This window comes from Gadus chalcogrammus, chromosome 15 (genome assembly GCF_026213295.1).
Source record: "Gadus chalcogrammus isolate NIFS_2021 chromosome 15, NIFS_Gcha_1.0, whole genome shotgun sequence".
NCBI classification, from domain to species: domain Eukaryota; kingdom Metazoa; phylum Chordata; class Actinopteri; order Gadiformes; family Gadidae; genus Gadus; species Gadus chalcogrammus.
The window spans coordinates 16,512,521-16,532,289 of record NC_079426.1 but is presented as its reverse complement, the minus strand read 5'-3'; the positions used below and the strand labels follow the sequence as shown (position 1 = coordinate 16,532,289).

General features: G+C 45.8%; 1 protein-coding gene across 4 annotated transcripts in view; it reads left to right on the top strand.

The window, feature by feature from the left end:
• LOC130404789 (stromal membrane-associated protein 1-like) overlaps positions 1 to 19,482 on the top strand; it is a 75,754-nt gene extending 56,272 nt beyond the window's left edge. For all 4 annotated transcript variants that reach the window (XM_056609689.1, XM_056609690.1, XM_056609688.1 and 1 more), the window contains 4 exons: positions 6,222 to 6,367; positions 13,621 to 13,792; positions 16,309 to 16,514; positions 18,839 to 19,482. In XM_056609689.1, the coding sequence (XP_056465664.1) occupies positions 6,222 to 6,367; positions 13,621 to 13,792; positions 16,309 to 16,514; positions 18,839 to 18,997 (683 nt within the window). In that variant the 3' untranslated portion in view covers positions 18,998 to 19,482. The remainder of the gene's footprint in view (positions 1 to 6,221; positions 6,368 to 13,620; positions 13,793 to 16,308; positions 16,515 to 18,838) is intronic.
• Positions 19,483 to 19,769: the final 287 nt, after the last annotated feature.

The window sequence follows — 19,769 nt, the reverse complement described above, 5'->3', positions numbered from 1 at the left end:
AACACATACTAGGTGGTCTATCTTATCATTGCTCTCATGGCATTCAGTATTCAGTACTCTCAGGAGGTAGAGCGGGTTGACTTGTAACCGAAAGTTTGCTAGATCGATCCCCGGCTCCTATTAGCTGAGTGTCGAGGTGTCCCTGAGCAAGACACCTAACCCTTACTGCTCCCGACGAGCTGGCTGTCACCGTGAGTGGTTGACCCGCTGTCGGTGTGTGAATGGTTGCAAGTCCCTTTGGACAAGAGCATCTGCTAAATGCCTTGAATATAACAAAAAAACAAATTCAGCTGGCCAATCAGAATCGACTGCTGCAAGAGCTTCATATCAGCAGAGGGGGCGCTGGGCTTCAGGTTGGTGGTCTTTTGTGATCGTTTAAAAGGAACTGACACTTTGGGTTGGATCCACTGGCCCCCTGCTCCGCGGTGCGGGGCCTGTTACCATGGCGAGGCCCAGAGGGGGTTCAGGCAGCCGTCCAGTGCGGAGACCTGGTGGGAGGCCGGGGCTACCAGGCAAGGGCCAACAGCCTCCGTGGTAGCAAGGACGATGGAGACGATCACGGGGGCGTCTTCTCACGTGGTTTAGCGCTACAGCCATGGTTAATTGGGGTGAGCGGCTGGTGGGGGTGTCGGGCTGGCCTTGGAGTTCATCTGTTAGTTTGGTGCAGCCCGTTATTTTTTTTTATTCACAGTCAAACACTAGTTCTGGTTGGCAGTCGTTGGCGCCAGCCCTGGGGTTTAAGAATCTTCTGTCATGTTCCTTCATGCCCTCTCTCTCTCTCTGTCTTTCTTTCTGTCTGACCATGTCTCTCTCTCTCTGTCTTTTTCTGTCTTTCTCCTTGTAATTTTTCTTTAAATAACATTGAAAGAAAGAGAGGGATCTCTCGGCTTTTCTCGCTCTTTCGCCCTCTCTCTCGCTCCTTCGCTCTCTTGCTCTCTCGCTCTTTCTCTCTTTCTCTTTCTCTTCCTCTCTCCCCCCCCCCCCCCCATCGTGTGCTTGTCTGCCTAAGGAGGCCCAGTGCTGTTTGCACTTTAAAAAGGCTAAATTATGGATGCTTCATTACTGTGGTTATATAAATAACCCCTGTTGAACACACACACCACACATGCCCCGTCTCATTCATCGACACCCTTATTTTTGTCTCCGTCACCCTCAATGGTTTCCTTTTATCTGCTATTACACTTCGCTCTTGCACCTCCACGTATTTCTGTCAAGCTCTCTGACCACTGTACACCCTAAGCCTGTCCTTCTGTACTCTTTCTTTTCTTATCCTCACTGAATTCATCATCCCTTACCTTCAGAGTCTCCTCAAGGTAGTTGCAGGGAGTTATGCTGTCGCGCCGCAGACAAGTAAACTCAAAGTTCTACCTTTCGAAGCAGTCAAACAGCGTTATAGATAATGGTGCATGAATACTCTCAGGTAATCTGTGGTAAAATTGTAGCCGCTGCTGTGAGATGGAGAGATTTCTATGCATTGCCTCACTATTTTTCTCATATGGCAAAAACATTACTTTTTTTAACCAGTTGATCTGATCAAAATTGCATCCAATTAACCTCAGACCTTATAAAATCAGCTCCCATTCATCACTTCTGTTGAGACTCGCAACACTCAGCTCCGTTCAAGGTTAGCTTTTCAGTTAAAAGCAAACTTAACTTAAAGTCAAGAGGATTTTTGTACCTTAATGGGACTTGGGCTGAGACCTAGAACTGCAGACATGAAAAATGTACATACCGATCAAAACGTTAATTTATGAATGTCTGATTGACCTGTACAATGGTGTGGTGTGAGGGGTTGGGTAGGGGGTTGGGTAGGGGAAGATATCGACTCATCTTACATTCATATGTGATATCTCATATGCAATATGTTGCATTGATTCAGAGTAGGAAAGGCTTCCTGTGAATCAATTAGGAGGATTATATGTCTCAAATTTCCAGTTGTGTCGGTACAGGAAGGTATATTATCAGCTATAAGGGTCACGCTCTGTAAGTATGTTTTCTAACACACACTCATACTCTGTTATATACTCTTACTCTGTAAGACTCCTTTGCAATTCACATATACTATACATTTTACGCATATTAATTTAACAGACATTACTATCCTAAGCGTCTTACAAGTGAGACTGAGAACAATAGTAGCATAACACTGCAGCACATGCATCCCCCACGTGTACCACCAAACAATAAACTATACCGTTCAAATGGATCATCGCTTCACGCATACATTCAGGTTTATTATTGTCATCTGATATTGATCCATAAACAGGCAGATTTAGGGTGTCTTGTCGGAGATACATAGATTCAATAGCAGCATTTATGTGAAACATGTCAGATGTTGAAACAAAGCAAAACACGATTGATGATAGATTGATCGCACCAAAGACCCGACTTAATGGTCATCGCTGTAAAATGTATGCTTTTCCCTGTATCCGACAATGCTTAACATTCACGCAGCGTTACTAGGTTTAGGTTGAGCGGTTGTGCTTTAATGTGCACAAATGCTGCTGGGACATGTAAGTCAACATTCATTTGGTCTTGGAGCATTGCAACATAGGTCCAAAAAACATTTAATTTGCTGATTTGAAGATGTATGCTGGGCTCTCCGTAGCGCTGAGGAATTAGCTCTGGAAAAAGTGGACGTGATTGAGATTCATCTAGTTATCATTTTATTATGGTCAAAGCTTGTTTTTCAGTGAGCTAGTACTAGGCAAGCATTGATAGAAAATATTCTACAATGTTTATTTCTGCGGCCAGAAATAAATGATTGAGGTGTACAATCAGGGCTGTAATGGCATTCATTATATTCTGAAGAATTCTACAATGTTTTAATTAGGTGACCGAAGCGGTGAATTGCCCTGGCATGTTTGGAATGATCTGATTAAAAATGAATGGGTCTAGGTACATGAACACCTCAATGGCCGGCTCTGTAGCCTTCACAGTGCAAACGGAATAATATCAATGCCAGCCTCGCGGTGAGACCTCAGTGAGCCGGGCGTTCATTAAAGGAAGGGTTCATGGCATCCCCGTTACGTTTGCCTCGGTTACCAACGACTGCCGTCATTAGGAACTCCACAATGCAGAGGTTTGAGCTGAATCGTTTTGTACGCTCAGAGGAAACAATGAAAGCAAAAGGACATTGTGAACTTTGCACTGATATGTCAAATGTGTTTTATGCAAAGAATGCCTGTAGGTGATATCAATGAGCTGTAGGGCGGTATGGAAGCATATATGTAGCAAAATTAAAATGGCAATGCAATTTGCAATTATATTATGCAATTGACAATTCATTATGCAATTTTATAATGTAATTTGTAAATACGTTATTCAAAGTGTATTTTTTAATATGCAAAGTGACAATGCAATCCTTAATTAAATTTGCAAAAGTTATAATAATAGAATAACATTTTGTCAAATTCTTTGAGTTCCTTTATTCAAATTGAAAAGCTATAGCGTCCCCGTGATTGCAATCCACTTCGCCACGCTCCGTGTGTTGCGATATTCAAATGACATTTCAATCCGCAAAACAAACGCTTTATAAAAGATTTGGCAAAACGTTTTGCAAAACGTTTTCCAAAACGTAATCCAAAACGTTTTCCAAAAAGTCAATATGCAAAGTGTCAAACGTATCAGCCAATCAGCGTCTGGGGGGGAACTACGTCACTTGCTCGTAATTTCCTTGTTCACGTTCACTTCTAGTTCATATGTGTCAGGTCCATGCTCACCAATGGAGATTATTGATACGCTCCGAAGTTTGGCCGATGATGTGGAGAACAATCGTGTTGAAGACACAGATGCAGTAGATAGAGTGCGTGTTCTGGGAGATAGGATAGACGACTTATCCTCACTGGTACGTTTTGACGCCAGTGTGGTAAACACAAAGATTTCCCAAGTGCTACAGGCACTGGGTGCAAAAGATAGGGTCGGGAGACCCACCGTGGAGATACCCTTGGAGGCAATAGAAAGTGACGCCCAGACGCTGATTGGCTGATATGTTTGCCACTTTGAATGTTGACTTTTTGGAAAACGTTTTGGATTACATTTTGGAAAACGTTTTGCCAAATCTTTTGCAAAGCGTTCGTTTTGCGGATTGAAATGTAATTTTAATATCACAACACACGGAGCGTGGCGAAATGGATTGCAATCACAGGGACGCTATAGCCTTTCAATTTGAATAAAGGAACTCAAATTTGACAAAATGTTATTCTATTTTTATTGTTATAACTTTTGCAAATTTAATTGAGGATTGCAATGTCACTTTGCATATTAAAATACACTTTGAATAACGTATTTACAAATTACATTATGAAATTACATAATGCATTGTCAATTGCATAACGTAATTACTTATTGAATTGCAAATTGCAAATTGCAATGCCATTTGAATTTTGCTACATATGTGTATTTCCATAGGGCGGGGGCACAGATGGCATTTTTGAACTGGGGGGGACCAAGCTGTCAGCAAATGATTTCAACTCAATAAGTTATTTTTGTGTAATTTGGGCTTTGACTAGCGCTCAAGTAGTTACTTTCGTAAAAGCCTATGGGCCAATGGTTTGCACTAAAAAAACATTGGAGAATTCTTATTTGAAATCATGGATAAACAACAGTGAACATTGTTAAACAAAGGCCTACTTGATCAACACTAGCCATATATGATGCCTTATGCAAACAATGTTATTTTAAACATGTTTGTATACTCAGAAGTGTAACAACATATTTACATGAATGAAAAAAAAAAGCCAAACATGTTTACTGTCTAACTAGACTCACTGAAGGACCCAAAAACATCCCTCCCCCTTTCATTACCCTGAACATACTGCTAATTGTACTGTGGGCCTCTGAAGTCCTTTAACCAAACTTATTGAACTTATTATGCTAGCTAAAGAGAATGAAAAGGTATTAATATGCTAGCGCTAGGTAGCTAGCTAAAGAGAATGACAAGGAATTAATATTTGGGCCAGAGCCAGGCACTCAAAATTTCTTTAGGAATTTTCTAGTTAAAATAAGAGTATACATAAAAATGAAAAAACATTAAAGCTATTCACCTACGGCCTAAAAATACTTTTATTTTACATTTAGCCTACTTCAGTTAAGATCAAATGCTGTTTATTAATGTCACTAGCTACTTTACATTACAAAACGATTCGCTGCCACATCTCGGAAAGTCAACAGGCAACAGGCATAGGAAAGCCTACTTACATTGTTTTTTTTTTTTTTAAAAAGCTCTGATTGTTTTTTGCTTCTTCATTTGGTTGCTTCATTGAAGCATCCGCTCTGTCATAGTAGACAATGATGACCGCAACAGATACAGGCCCAGCTACCAGTTCCTCTTTAGGACCCTGGGGAGTGAGGGTCGTCGTGCCTTTGTGGTGTGTTCAATTTACACTGAAAGTCGGAACTTGGAGCTCGGAACAACGTAGCCCCAAAGTTGAGTGCTCCCAGTGCTTCCCAGCCTCACAAACGTACAACAAAACATGTAACTACTGTTTACGTGAGTAGCAGATAGCATGAATTCTATGTCTGGCTGGTGAGATTAATCCGACTCTCCAAGGTGGAGATCCGACTTCTTATTAAAATTCTGACTTGGAGTTTGGAAATTCCGACATTCGAGAATAACTGGAACGCACCATTAGTCGTAGCACACAAACGCCGGGCACTCAATGCGCGCTTCATGTAAATTAGTCTAACTAACGGAACATTAATCCTCTGTTTTACTGGCGGTGTTTGTCGCCTTATGTAGTCTAACTAACGGTACATTAATCCTCAGTTTTACCGGCGAGGTTTGTCGCCTTATGTAGGGACAGGGGGGGGGTCACTATGAATCTGAAGGGGTCATGTCCCCCCCGTCCCCAGTGCCATCTGCGCGCAGGCTGTAGGGGTCACAACTATTGGTATACATGTTTATAGAGAAAACACTGCAATGACTATGGCTGTGCAAGTCCTTTTAAGCCTACCAATCAAGTGCTCACTTCCATGATTCATTTCTTTCCACATGTATTATATTTTATCTTAATCTTTTCTCTTTTAATAAGACTTCAATTTGCCATTCTCTTGTCTCCCTCTTTCTCTGTCTCTGTCTCTCCCTCTCCCTCTCTGTCTGTGTCCCTCTCTCTCTCTCGCTCCGTCTTTGTCTCTCCCTCTCTCCCTCTCTCCCTCTCTCCCTCTCTCTCTATGTCTCTGTCTCTCTCTCTCTGTCTCTGTGTCTGTCTCTCCCATCTCAGATGCACCTGAGAATTCCGCTGGATCGGGAACTGGTGGTGGTGTGAGTGCTACTGGTGGCAGTGTACCAATCAGCGATGACCTGGACATCTTTGGACCAATGGTGTCCAACCCCCTGCCCTCTTCTGGCACCGCACACTCCAATCAGGTAGCAGTGTCATCGCCCACCCCAAGTTTTTGGATGAGGCAAAAAAATAACATCAGGCAAAAGAAACACTAAGCTAACTTCTACACACACACACATTTCAACACAGACACAATCATACAGGACACACTCACCTTCAACACACACACTTACACTCACACACCCCAGCACGCACACACACACAAAATTGTCACCCTGGCCAACAGAACTGAGCCACCAACGGCTTTCATCATCTGCTTATCACCACAGGCAGGCTGCAACGCTGGGAGTCTGTGGAGACTCAGGGAGGCAAACGTACACATACACGTACACACACACACACACACACAAGTACCAACACACCTACACACACACACATAGGCAGAGGCATGCTAATGAGAAGGCAGTGCTGGCCGTCTCCTGTCACCTGTGCACAGTGAAACTAATTTCGCCAATGTCCTTTCCGAGACGTGGAAGAGCAATAGAAACGACCACGGCGAGTTAAGAAAATGGAAATGAAATACCGGAGGCTACTCACAAAGAGTTGATCTGAATAAAGCCTCCAGGGTCTGGGATGGGAATGCCTTTCTGCATTCAACTCCTGTTGCTTATTAAATGTTGCGGGGGAGGAGCTGCGCTAATAACGCACATTGAAGGAAGGTGGAGTGAGGACGGGGGAAACTAACGGGACAACGAGTGCAAGATTGAGATAATGAGTGAAGAGTGTTGGAGTGGGGGCGGCGGGGGGGATGGGCTGGAGAGACCGTGGAGGAGAGAAAATAAAGTAATAACTGAGGGAGCTGCGTGTGAAAGCGAGTGACAGAGAGAGAGGCGTCAGACAAATTGAGTAATGAGAATACATGTCACAGGCAGATCAGAGAGGGGATGTTGGTGTGTAGGCTTTTCCTGGGGGAAACACGACTTGCTTTTATTACCATGGGCATGCGTTTGCGTCTGCGTGTCTGAGTGTGTGTGCTAAAGACAGGGAGCCAAACCTGTGTGATGCCAACTGATGGGAGTCGGATCACCCCTGATCGCTGATGACCGCAGACAACAAGCTGCTTTACCGCCGTGCCAAACACCATCTACTCACCCCCGCCCCCTCGGTGTTCAAAGTGATGTTTCGGTGCCAGGGTTCTCATTCACACTATGCCCTCTCTCAGTGTTTCCCACAGAAATTTTGGAGACTTAGGGGGGGGGGGGGGGTATTGACGGGGGGGGGGGGGGGTTGTTGGAGCGATTGTTGACGGGGGGGGGGGGTTGGCGCGATTGTTGACGGGGGGGGGGGGGGGGGGGGGGGTTCTGGCTCTAGGGTGCCCCCTAGTAGTGGCCCGGGGCCCCCTAGTAGTGGCCCGGGGCCCCAGTCAATTGCCTGGTATGCCTAATGGGATGCAGCGCACGAACTTCGTCTGAGCAAAAAAAAAAATAATAATAATAATAATCATGTGCACGCAGAGACTATGGCGGCCGAAATTAGACTATGGCGGTGCGCCATAGTCTCGTAAATGTGTGGGAAACACTGCCTCTCTGCACGTCCCCATCCCTGTGGTCTGCCTCCATAACCAGTCCAGTAACCTTGCCTCACCTTCAAAACCCTTGGCCCTCCATCCTCATGTGTCCTTCCACTCCCTTGTGGGCAAGTACCCAGTCTCCTCTGAACATAACTGCACCCCTTGCTCGCCACCTTGTAGCACTGAGCTGCCAAACAAACAGGTGAGAGCCGTCCCCCGCCACTCCAGTTCCCCCCAGAGACCAGGGTCCCATTTCTGGACCAATTCACGTGATTGCCCAGACGCGCCACTACAATACACCAGTGAAATCCTTTTTAGAGAGAGACACTTGTCTGGTGGTTGTCTTGTTCAAATACAGGAAGCGGGGCCACCATGTTTGGTTATCACATGGTCGGATGTATTTTTAGCGATAAACCTGGAAGTGTTGCCGTCATCGGTGCAGCAATGGATACCGCGAGCGCCGTAAGCATTCAATTAATATACACAAACGCGAGGCGCAATTATAGATTCTGGAGAGGCCGTGTTGCTCTATGCGATGGCGATTAGCACAGTGTGTGGTTAACGAGGGGCGTTACTGCTGGCTGCACTGAGCTCCACTGCCCATTAAATAGGATTCTTGGGTAGGGGGTGGTGGGGGGGATTTCCCTATCTCCAAATATGTCAATTATACAAAAAATGTGATTATGGCCTTGTAGGGAGTTAGGATTAGTGTTATCCCCTTGACTTTCTACTCTCAGGCTTGCTGTAGTCCATTATACAAATCTCTCTCTCCGCTCCCTCTACTTCTCGCCTCTCCGTCTCACTCTGCCCCATTTTCCTCACCTGGCCTTTCCACCCTATAATCAAGCGAAACTCTTTCTGGCCCTTAAACACATATTTTCTTTCTGCCAGACACTTCTGATTGCTGCAATCTCTGATGGGCTTGCTGCAGGGCGTGATGTAACGGTGTTTTGTTATGGGGTGTTTTGGCATCGCTACCGGCGGTCGGATGTAGCCGGTAGGGCCGGTCCTTGTGAGAGTATTGATTAGCACGATGGGGAATATGTGTGGGAGGATCTATTTATCATCATACCTGCATCAAATGCAATCCAGTTTTGCAGAATCCAACTGTGCAGTTAAAAATTAAGTGTTTTCTTTTTCTTTATTTATTTCTTTATTTATCTTTATGTGGTAATACCCCAAAGCTGTGTCTCTTCTCTCAAGCTTTACTGAAATGAGAAATAGATGGTGTCAACACTGGGATTATCGCCCGGCCAGAGCGGCGAGAGAAGGATGGCATACCAAAATGCCAGATGGATGCAGGGAAATGGATGAGGTAGAGGAATATATGAGAGAGAGGGAGGGAGAGAGGGAGACGGAGAAAGAGAGAGACAGTGAGTCACTGAGGTGCTGTTGGTCAGCACTCGGTAGAGGAAAGACATTTATTTTTATTTGCCTGTTCATTTATTTTTTCCCTCGATCTATCTTCTCTTTTCCAAGCTCTACTGTTTGCATGAAGTAGCAACACGAATGACGAACACACACACACACACACACACACACACACACACACACACACACACACACACACACACACACACACACACACACACACACACACACACACACACACACACACACACACACACACACACACACACACACACTAGATCGTGTGCAACAGATGGAGTATCAGTGGAGAGTGTGTTGCGATGCACGTTGGATCTCAAATGTTTGAATGTTCTAATCTATAGAAAGACATTTTGTGGACTTGTTAAATAGTCTGATCACCGTATCGGGAAATAATGCGTGTGTAACAGGACAATCCATTGCTAGGATGGGGGGGTGCTGGATGGTTGATACCAAAGCATCGCTTGACTTCTAGAAGGAAAAACCTTATTAGTAATGCAATGTTTTTCTTCTAAAGGGGTTTGCTTGTCTTCTGAGTGTAATCGCTGCGTTTTGCTCTCAGTAAGTGCCCTTATTGTTTGTCTGACAACCCCTTAGTGTAATGGCAGTGGCACTATCCAATCACTTTGATATTCGAAGTAGAGCACATTCTATACCATTTAGTCTAGAGAAGGATCAGAGAAAAAAAGTTTGGCAGCATTTAGAAACCATTAGAGACGCAGCAAAAAAAAGTCCAATGCAAACCGTGTCAACAGCAGCTGTCATACCATACAGCTTACGCTGGTGAAAAGAATCTCTCGGCGCTCCGATTTTCTGCTAAATTGAATGGCGCTGCATTTGTTCCATATGACGAAAAGCATCATTCACATGCATTTAAAATGTGTGATAAGTCAAACCCTTTCCCAGTCTCTTTATGGATGTTTTGTCATGATCGGATATGAATACCGTGCACAATCAGACAGAACGGAGCTCTCCATCTCCACAGACGCCAGCCACTGTTTGATTGCATAATGTATCATTGATTTACTGTATATCGTGTTAGCACAATTACAGTATATTTAGCTCATGGTGGCATATATTTTCTGTCAGATGGAAAACCGATGCTGACATGAACGAACTAGCACACTGTCGTCATGAGGTGAGAGTTAATGGTGGTATAGGCGGCCATTTAGCATAGGCGTTGCGCGTATAGCAGCTCTGGGAAACCCTGATAAGCCAATTGATTATTTAAACCTGAGGCATTTAAACCGCAAAACTTTTTTTTTGTCATTGCGCCGCATGAATTACAAGATAGAATCGTATGGTATGCAATGATAGGTCTGGCCCTGACGAATTATGTTACATATGTTAACATTTCTAATCTGATCAATACCCATGGATTGGTGTGTGTGTGTGTGTGTGTGTGTGTGTGTGTGTGTGTGTGTGTGTGTGTGTGTGTGTGTGTGTGTGTGTGTGTGTGTGTGTGTGTGTGTGTGTGTGTGTGTGTGTGTGTGTGTGTGTGGTCAGACAGAGCTGCTAGTTAAACGCCCAGTGTTCACTGGTTTATTCAGGCGTGCCTTTGGTTTGACTCTAGTCTGTTGACAGTTGTGAAGTGTTGGCTGCCAGGGGTCCTTCCACGGAGAACGCCGCTGACAGCATTGATATCGCCTCTCATTGCAGTCTTTTATATTTTTAATGGGTGGCATGAATTAATAATAATATGTGTGTGAGAGTGTGTGCACACTTTTCCTTTCCCTAACCACGTCTATGTATGTACCGGTATGTAATGTATGAATGTGAGTGGGTGTGCGCGCATTCTTGTCTTTCTGCCAGCATGTGTAGCAGAGGACTATGAATACTGATGGTTGGGTGGAGGGCCAGTGAGCCAGTGAGCCAGAACCTGGTCCACAGACCCGGTCCTCAGCCATCAGCATCGCTGCCCACTAGCCCTCGGTGTGTACGTGTGTGTCTGTGTGTCTTTCTGTGTCTCTGGCTGTCCGTCTGTGCATGCCCTATCGTCCCTTCCCTGCCGCTTTGTTCATGCACATAGTGTGCGCAAGTGTGTGTGTGTGTGTGTGTCTGTGTGTGTGTGTGTGCGTGTCTGATTGTGTGGGGGTGTGTGTATGTGTGTGTGTTTATGGATGTGTGTGTGTGTATGCATGGGTGTTTGTGGGTGTGTGTGTGCGTGCGTATGCATGGATGTTTGTGGGTGTGTGCGTGCGTGCATAACGATGGAGGAAGGCTTTTTGTCTGGCTTCCAGAAGGAGGGAGCAGGTTTTATCCGGTGGGCCTTTCTCAAACACAATGTGCTGCTAGGTTCCCTGCTAACGCATCGCCGGCTATGCGCCATGTGGGGGGGGGGGGGGGGGGGGGGGGGGGGCTTTTGTTTGTGTGTGTGTGACGGCTCTGAAGCGGGTGCACCGGTGGAACACACACACACAGACACACACACAGACACACACACAGACACACACAGACACAGAGAGTGAGTGAGTGAGTTCATGCTCCATTTTTACCCTCTCCTATTTTTTGACCCACTGTCGCCCACACTGCTGTCACTCCTGAAATGTCCCATGCATGACGCACACACAGGGTAACACCACAAAATAGCCTTCTTTATGCTATTTTATAGTGCACCTATTAATAGAACCCCCTCCAATTGCCACAACTCAGCAGTCCCACACCAAAGTGCCTTACTTACCTTAATTGGCTTCTGTTTGCTGGGAACCCTGTTGTCCACAGCGTCTCTCACTGACCACACCTCCTCCTCAGCGACTCACTGTATGTATGCGTGTGTGTCTCTTATCATTACAGCAGTGTTGGAGGATGTCCCCTCCTCTGTCCTTCATCGTCTCTCTGTCTCTGTCTCTGTCTCTGTCTCTGTCTCTCTCTCTGTCTCTGTCTCTCTGTCTCTCTCTCTGTCTCTGTCTCTGTCTCTCTCTCTGTCTCTGTCTCTCTCTCTCTCTCTCTCTCTCTCTCTCTGCAGAGACAAGAGGGTGAGCACGCACTGCCTGCCAAGCAGCTTTGACAGAAAGACACTCACAATGCCCTATGCGTGTGCATGTTTTTAGGGTGGGACGTTTTTTGATTCAACAAGCCAGCGTCCTCTCAGATATTGTCACTCCGCATTAATTCACCCTCAACTTCTCTCATCTTCCCTCGTTTCTCATTCATCCTTTACGCCTTTCCTCTCGTCTCCCTTTATTCTATTACTCTCCTCATCACCTTTTCTCTCTACTCCTCTCTCTTTCTGTCTTCCTATCTCGTCCTAATCCTTACAATCTCCTTTTATTCCCTTATTTTCATCCCTCACTACAGCACTAAATTACCTCTTCTCTCTGGGTTACGCACACGTACACACATTCACACACGTACACACACGCATAGCTTTTAAGCAGGTGTTAGTCAGGTTTCTTGTCAGTTCCATCCATTAGATATAACGGTAGAGTCTACCTAAAAGGCTTTTTAAAAGTGTGTGTATGTGTATTTGTGCTCCTCTCTAATATTCTTTGCACTGCCCTAATTAATGTCATATGTCTCACTTAATATGCCAGTAACTGTTTAGCTCTCCTCCTCTCCCACTGCCTCTCGCCTCCCTCTCTCTCCTCTCTCTACATTTCCCCTGTCTTCCTCTCCTCACTGCACATCGCTCTTCCTCTCTCCTCTCCGCCGGTCCCCCCCCTCCTCATGTGTCCCGATGTGCCTCTAATCTCGCCGTGATCACGCAGGAGTGTCTGAACCGTGGCAGACAGTCCCCAGCAGACGGGTCGTTAGTGGGACCCGCCCGTCATCGCTCCGCAGCGTCATGGATGAGGCTGTGTCATGAAATAGTTTCCCTTCTTAAAGAAGCGTTAAAACAATGCACTTTGTGGCGATGTGAAGCGCGAGCACTCCACAAAAAGATGGAGGAACGCTGCGGAATAAGAATAGCACAACCCGATGGCGTTTGAAGAAGTATTTCAGGAATTCAATTTTTTCCTGAATAATATATACAGTATGAGGTAATGTAATCGTTGGGGGTGCTGATGGACCCTATGGGCAGAGAGTGCTGCTGTGTCGGCAGAGTGGAGGGTTTTATCTGCTGTCGAAGGGAGTCAGCAACTAACGTTGTATTATGTTATTATCTCGAAGACTCTCATTAAATCGACAAGACCTCCTAGCATCAAAGCCGTTGTGTTTTTGCCTATGCGAGGACTCACTCTTACAAGGTTACGTTAACCTAGAGCAATGTAGCTGTCAATCATAACCTTGACAAGACCATAACACAACCGTGCAGTACAGTTTTAACAAAGACGCAAATACCGGTATGTAAATTGCTCTAATGTGTACATCTTGTGGCCCCTGTCTCTCTGTCTCAATGTCTCTCTCTCTCCCTCTCCCTCACTTACGCTGCAAAAGGCTGGCTCTGTTCAGGCAGATGCTGCCAATTCTTCATCCACCACCAACACCACCACCACCGCCAAAGCCGAAGAAAAGAAGACTTTGTCTAAGGACTCCATCTTGTCTCTGTACGCCACCAGCTCAATGGCCGGAGCGACACAGAGCCAGCATCAGCCTGCTGCGGGGCAAGGTACACGCACACGCACACACGCTAAGACTCACTCCTTCAGTGACTCATACACTCTCGCACACATATTCTCACACACAAACATGTTTTATGTCATGAGTTGCACGAACACACACAGGAACACACCCACACCCACACACACACACACGTGTATATATGTATATATATCTTTTTTATTTATGCATCCTCACACGCACACACAGGCATACACACAAACCAGGGTCAGAAATGTATGAGGGTTCAGGGCCAAGAATGCAGCAGAATCAAACAGAAATGCCACTGGGAAGAATTCATTATAATATATAATGAATGTCTAAAGGGAAGGGAAAGGGAAGTCTAGGGCCCCCTGCTTGAGCTGCTCCCCCCACGACCCGACCCCGGATAAGCGGACGAAAATGAGATGATGAGATGAGATTTTATTTTCCTTCCAATAATATTAAGCATTTCTTCACAATCCATCCACTGGAATGCAAAACAGCTCATTAATTATCTAATGTTGTACATTCTGGAAACACACATTGCTGCATATATTAAAGCACACACATGCGGTGGCTCTTAGAGTGCACATTAGGGCTGTCAAAATTGCTCAAAAATGACATTCGAATGTTCGTTTGGAAAAAAATCACGAATTCGAACTATTCGAATATCTGGTTGCCTATTTTACGCAGTTGCCGTCAATATGTCAATAATGCGACAAAACCATGGTTCAAATTAGTGGGATATATATATATCCTATAAACAGCCCAGTAACGTGGAGGCCTAATCATGAAAAGCCACAACTTTGTATCGCTTGCATTTCACCACCACACCTGCAAGCGCGCAAACTATAGTAATCTGAAGAAGACGCCCGCTTCTGAATGTTACAAAGTATGCTAGTGGTAACGTTCCTTGCTTTGCTTACCATTTATCGAGAAGGCCTATTAAAATCGATAAAGAAAAAAATGCATGTCGCCTACGTCTTCCACCATGCCAGCGAAAGGGCCAGCACTACGCACCGTTCGGATTCATGAAAAAAAAGCTGTCTCGGACTTTGCCGAGAACATTGCGTTATAGCAGCTTTCACCAGCCAGACTACTAGCTCCCTGAGCTCTACTTTGGATGCTTATTGAATGGCATAGCCGAGCTGGAATACCTATATCCAAGTACGGAAACCCCGAGGGGATAAAATACATTCGCTCTTCACAATACTAGTCTGTTACACTTGTACCGCGGGAGTGTTTTTTCACATTTGAATATTATGAGGGACATCGCGAACAGACAGAGGCTCATTCACAAATCAGATAGAGGCGCTTGTACCGTGGGAGTGTTTTTTCACATTCAAATATTAATTTTCACGTTCGAATTCGCGTTTTTGGATACATTTCGAACGAATATTCGAACTTCGAATATTCGTTGACAGCCCTAGTGCACATACAAATGCGTGGTCAACAGGAAACAAAGGTGAGTACTGTTTCTCTTCCTTTCACACACCCTCATTCACATGTACGCATCAACGCATACATACTGTTGCCTTTGGTAAGTGCACATACACTGACCCACTACAGCACACACACACACACACACACACACACACACACACACACACACACACACACACACACACACACACACACACACACACACACACACCCTTACAAACAACAATGGCACGCTTCAAGGAATGGATGCATCATCAAATGGAGGAGACTGAAGGCAAACGAAAGGTCAATGCAATTCAACAGCACTGAGAGAGTCAGCCTCTCTATCCCCCATAATCCCTTTCTCATAGGGGGCCCGTTGTCTTGTTGACGTAACCACTTCTCTTAAGGCCTATTGTGTGTGTGTGTGTGTGTGCGTGTGTGTGTGTGATTGTGTGTGTGTGTTCCACTGCCAAGTTTTGAATTATACCTATGATATCAAGTCTCCTGTGTGAATGGGAATACAATAGTGCTGTTTGTTTTGCCTCCCATTATTGCCTACCAATATCACACACACACACACACACGCACACGCACACGCACACAAACCATCAACAACAACAATAAAATCCACACACCAACAACAACATCCACAGATTGATATGGAACCGAGCACTATGGATCTGCTAGGTCCTAAATCTTCGGTTGTACCAAACCGACTCATTTTCTATTCGGTTGGATCAGCATGTGCACCTGTGTGTGTGTGTGTAAGTCAATAAACGTGTGTATTGATCCAGCTGATTTGTTGCCTGTGTGTGATACTGTTATTGTGAGATCCTTGGACCTAGCTTGGAGGTAGAGCTGGGGTTTACTGGTAACTGGAAGGTTGCTAGTTCCATCCCTGGCTCCTATTAGAGGGTCGAGGTGTCCCTGAGCGAGGCACCTAATCCCAACTGCTACCGACAAGCTTCCATGGTTTACTCCGCCGACGTCGTGTGAATGTGTGAATGAATGTGTGACTGTTCGGAGATAATGTGAAGCACTTTGAGTGGCCATTGGTTAAAAAGCGCTATATACTAATATAGTCCATTTCCCATTTCCCGTTACATTCTCCCTGTGCAGGCATGTTCATGGGCCAGCCCCAGATGCAGTACGCCGCCCAGGGCTACAACGGGGGGATGGGCGGGGGCGCGGGCATGATGCCCGGCATGGCGGTGCCCAACGGGGGCTACATGGCCATGGGTCAGGGCATGCTGCCCCCAGGAGTGCCGCAGGGTCAGGGCATGTACGCCATGCCCCAGCAGCAAGCACAGTGGAACATGAACCAGGTAACACACACGCACGCACGCACGCACACACACATTCTCACACACACACACACACACACACACACACACACACACACACACACACACACACACACACACACACACACACACACACATCTATACGCACACACACACACATCTATACTGCACACAGACACGAAGATAAAATATGCATTCAGCAGAGCGAATGAATACAGCTGTATCAGCGGAGTTAGATTTAAAACACAGGGGTAGGGAGTTCACTTGAGTTCATTAGTAGTCAATTCTTTCTGTTTCCCCGGGATTTCCTCATCTGCGGATTGATGTTCTTTAAAGTAGCCAATCTATTTTAAGCGCTCTTCTTAGATAAATTATGCAATCAAAGGCTATATATTTTTTTTTTGATGTATGAAAGATATTAAATCCTTTTTTAGGTTATTTTTCATTCGTCCCTCAAAGCTTCCAGGATCGACCTCATACGATTATGATTTCCTCTGGCCAGCAAAAATAAGACTTCCAGTGCGACATAACATGAGTAGTTCTGTTTTATAATATTTATAATATATTTATAATTATTTCCTATTGGAGGACTATCCACAAAGTAGGTTATCCTCCACATTTTGGAAAATTGGCAAATAATGATTTTAAGCCATAGATTATGGCTTATGAATATTTCATCCCTCTCAAAATCCCGCTTAAAAAGCTGCTTACATGACCTGGGCTTGCCAGCACATCGTAAATAAACAAGTAAAAAACAAAATCGTTTTTATGGAGCCGTGGTCACATGACACGCATCCAGAAATACACAGTGGGGAAGTGACAATGGCGGGGAAACATTCACGTTGCTGGTAGCGAAAGACGCCGTCATGTAATTGAGTTTTGCCTCGCTCTGCCGTTCCGTCGGATTGTAAAACCATTAAAGCTTCTTTGAATGTTCAATGAGGAAATGGGTCGATGGAGATTCTACCTTTCACTCTGAACAGAGTGCGATAGGTGCGGTTCGGCTGCTGCACGTCGGTGAAAGGAGCTCTGCATTGTGATAGTGCCCCTTTTATGTGCATGTAATCGAAGAGAGTACAGTGTAGACCACACGCACTCATACTCATACACACACGCACGCACACACACACACACACACACACACACATTCACGGCACACACATGCACGGCACACACACAAGCGCGCACACACACACACACACACACACTTACGCACAGAATCATACGCACACACACACGCACACACACACTCATACCCTCACTCTCCCACAAAAACAAACACACTCATACTCACACTCTCTCAAACAAACACACACACACAAAGCAGGGTTATTGCAACGGCTTAAACACAACCCTTTCTCTGCATGTCCTGGACCTAGTCCAACAAACACACACACTACCACATGCAGACGCACACATTGTCTCCTGCAAGTGTCTTTTTTTGTGGGTTCGCGACACTCAAAGCTGTCTCCATTTTCTTTAGAACTACGGGTGGTTAATGAAAGATCATAAATCACCCCAGACACACACTGTGTGCGTGCGTGTGTGTGTGTGCGACTGTGCGTGCGTGTGGATCTGTGCATGCAAATTGCCCTGATATGTTCCACTAATATGGTTGATGCAGGCAAAATTGTAAGCTTGCGTCATTGTCTCTAGCTAATGCATGCAAATGTGCTACGGTAAACCTATTTAGCCACAGGCTCACTCTGAGCACGCACACACTTACACACGCACACACACGCTCACATTTGTCATGAGCAGGTGTGGGCGTGGTGGGTTATGAGGACATCTGGAGTTGGGCAGCATGTGGGATGGTGATGGATTCCAAAGGATAGAGGAGATAAGAGACAGCAGAAGTTCATTGAGGTTTTCACAACCTCACTTGGATCTGAGTGATGTGTGGGATACTTCTGCACCTCGTAAAGTGAAGTGAAATTTATTCCCTTGGCGTGAACATGTGACAGACCCGAGCCGTACTGCCGATGCCACACCTGAAATCACCATATATACTCCGGGGTAACGCCACGCGTGTTTTAACGTTGATGATAAATCCTGTTTATGAATACTAGCTATCCAACCCGTTTTATTGACCACATTTGTTATTTCTCTCTCTCTATCTTTCTCTTTTTCCCTCTCTCTCGTTCTCTCGATCTCGTTCTCTCTCGTTCTCTCGTTCTCTCTCTCGTTCTCTCTCTCGTTCTCTCGCTCTCTCTCTCTCTCTCTCTCTCTCTCTCTCTCTCTCTCTCTCTCTCTCTCTCTCTCTCTTTCTCTTTCTCTTTCTCTTTCTCTTTCTCTCGTTCTCTCTCTCTCTCTCATTCTACCATCGGTGGGCTCCCCTACTTCAGATGACTCAGCAGATGTCGGCCATGGCGGCAGGCGGAGGGGCCGGAGCTGGGGGCGCGGCGATGGGGGCCCCAGGGGCCTTCGGCCAGCCGGCCCCCATGACGGGCTGGTCGGCCCCCCCGCCCTCTGGCCAGACCCTCAGCACCCAGCTGTGGAAGTGAAGCGTGGCCCCGGGAGTGTTGGCGGGCTGGGGGGGTGAAGCAGCCCACCCATCTCATACTGCCCTTGTCTCTCTCTCTCTCCACACGCACACAGACACATGCACAGAAACATAATCATAGACATACACAGACGCAAACGTATTCATACGCACACACACAGATATTGGTACACGTACAAAGACACACGCATATTGATACACAGACACACACACACACAGATATTCATACAAACACGCAGAGAGATATTTATACACACACACACGCATTCATATACACAATAAGCATAATGAAAAGAACGCACAAGAGGCGCTGTCTAGCGGTCTCACCCCTTCTTCTTCTTCTCCTCCTCCTCATCCTCCATTCCGAGCCCTCCCTCCAGCAGTCACGGGCTCTCCCTGTTAGAGACCAAACAGCAGCTCTCCTCTCCTGCTGTACTCAATACGAACTTTGACCTTTCCTGGCCGTGTTTCTTTTTCAAAGTTGTGGACGACAAAAGACCCCCGCCCCACCCCCCCCCCCCCCCCCCCCCCCCCCCGCGCCCACAACATCCTACCCAATATAAAAGAAAAAGAGCCACAAACTGGAAGCTAGAAGATGCTGGAGCAGCCAGACCTCGTGGTTAGTGGTGTCCTCTGTTAGGGCTTCTCTGATTGACCCCCTCTGCCTATGAGATCACACCACACTCACAATGTCTATTACTAATCCATTATAGCCTATCATGAATATAGTCTTTCTCTGAAGAAATAGTGAATAGTAGCGTGATAGTTTTTAA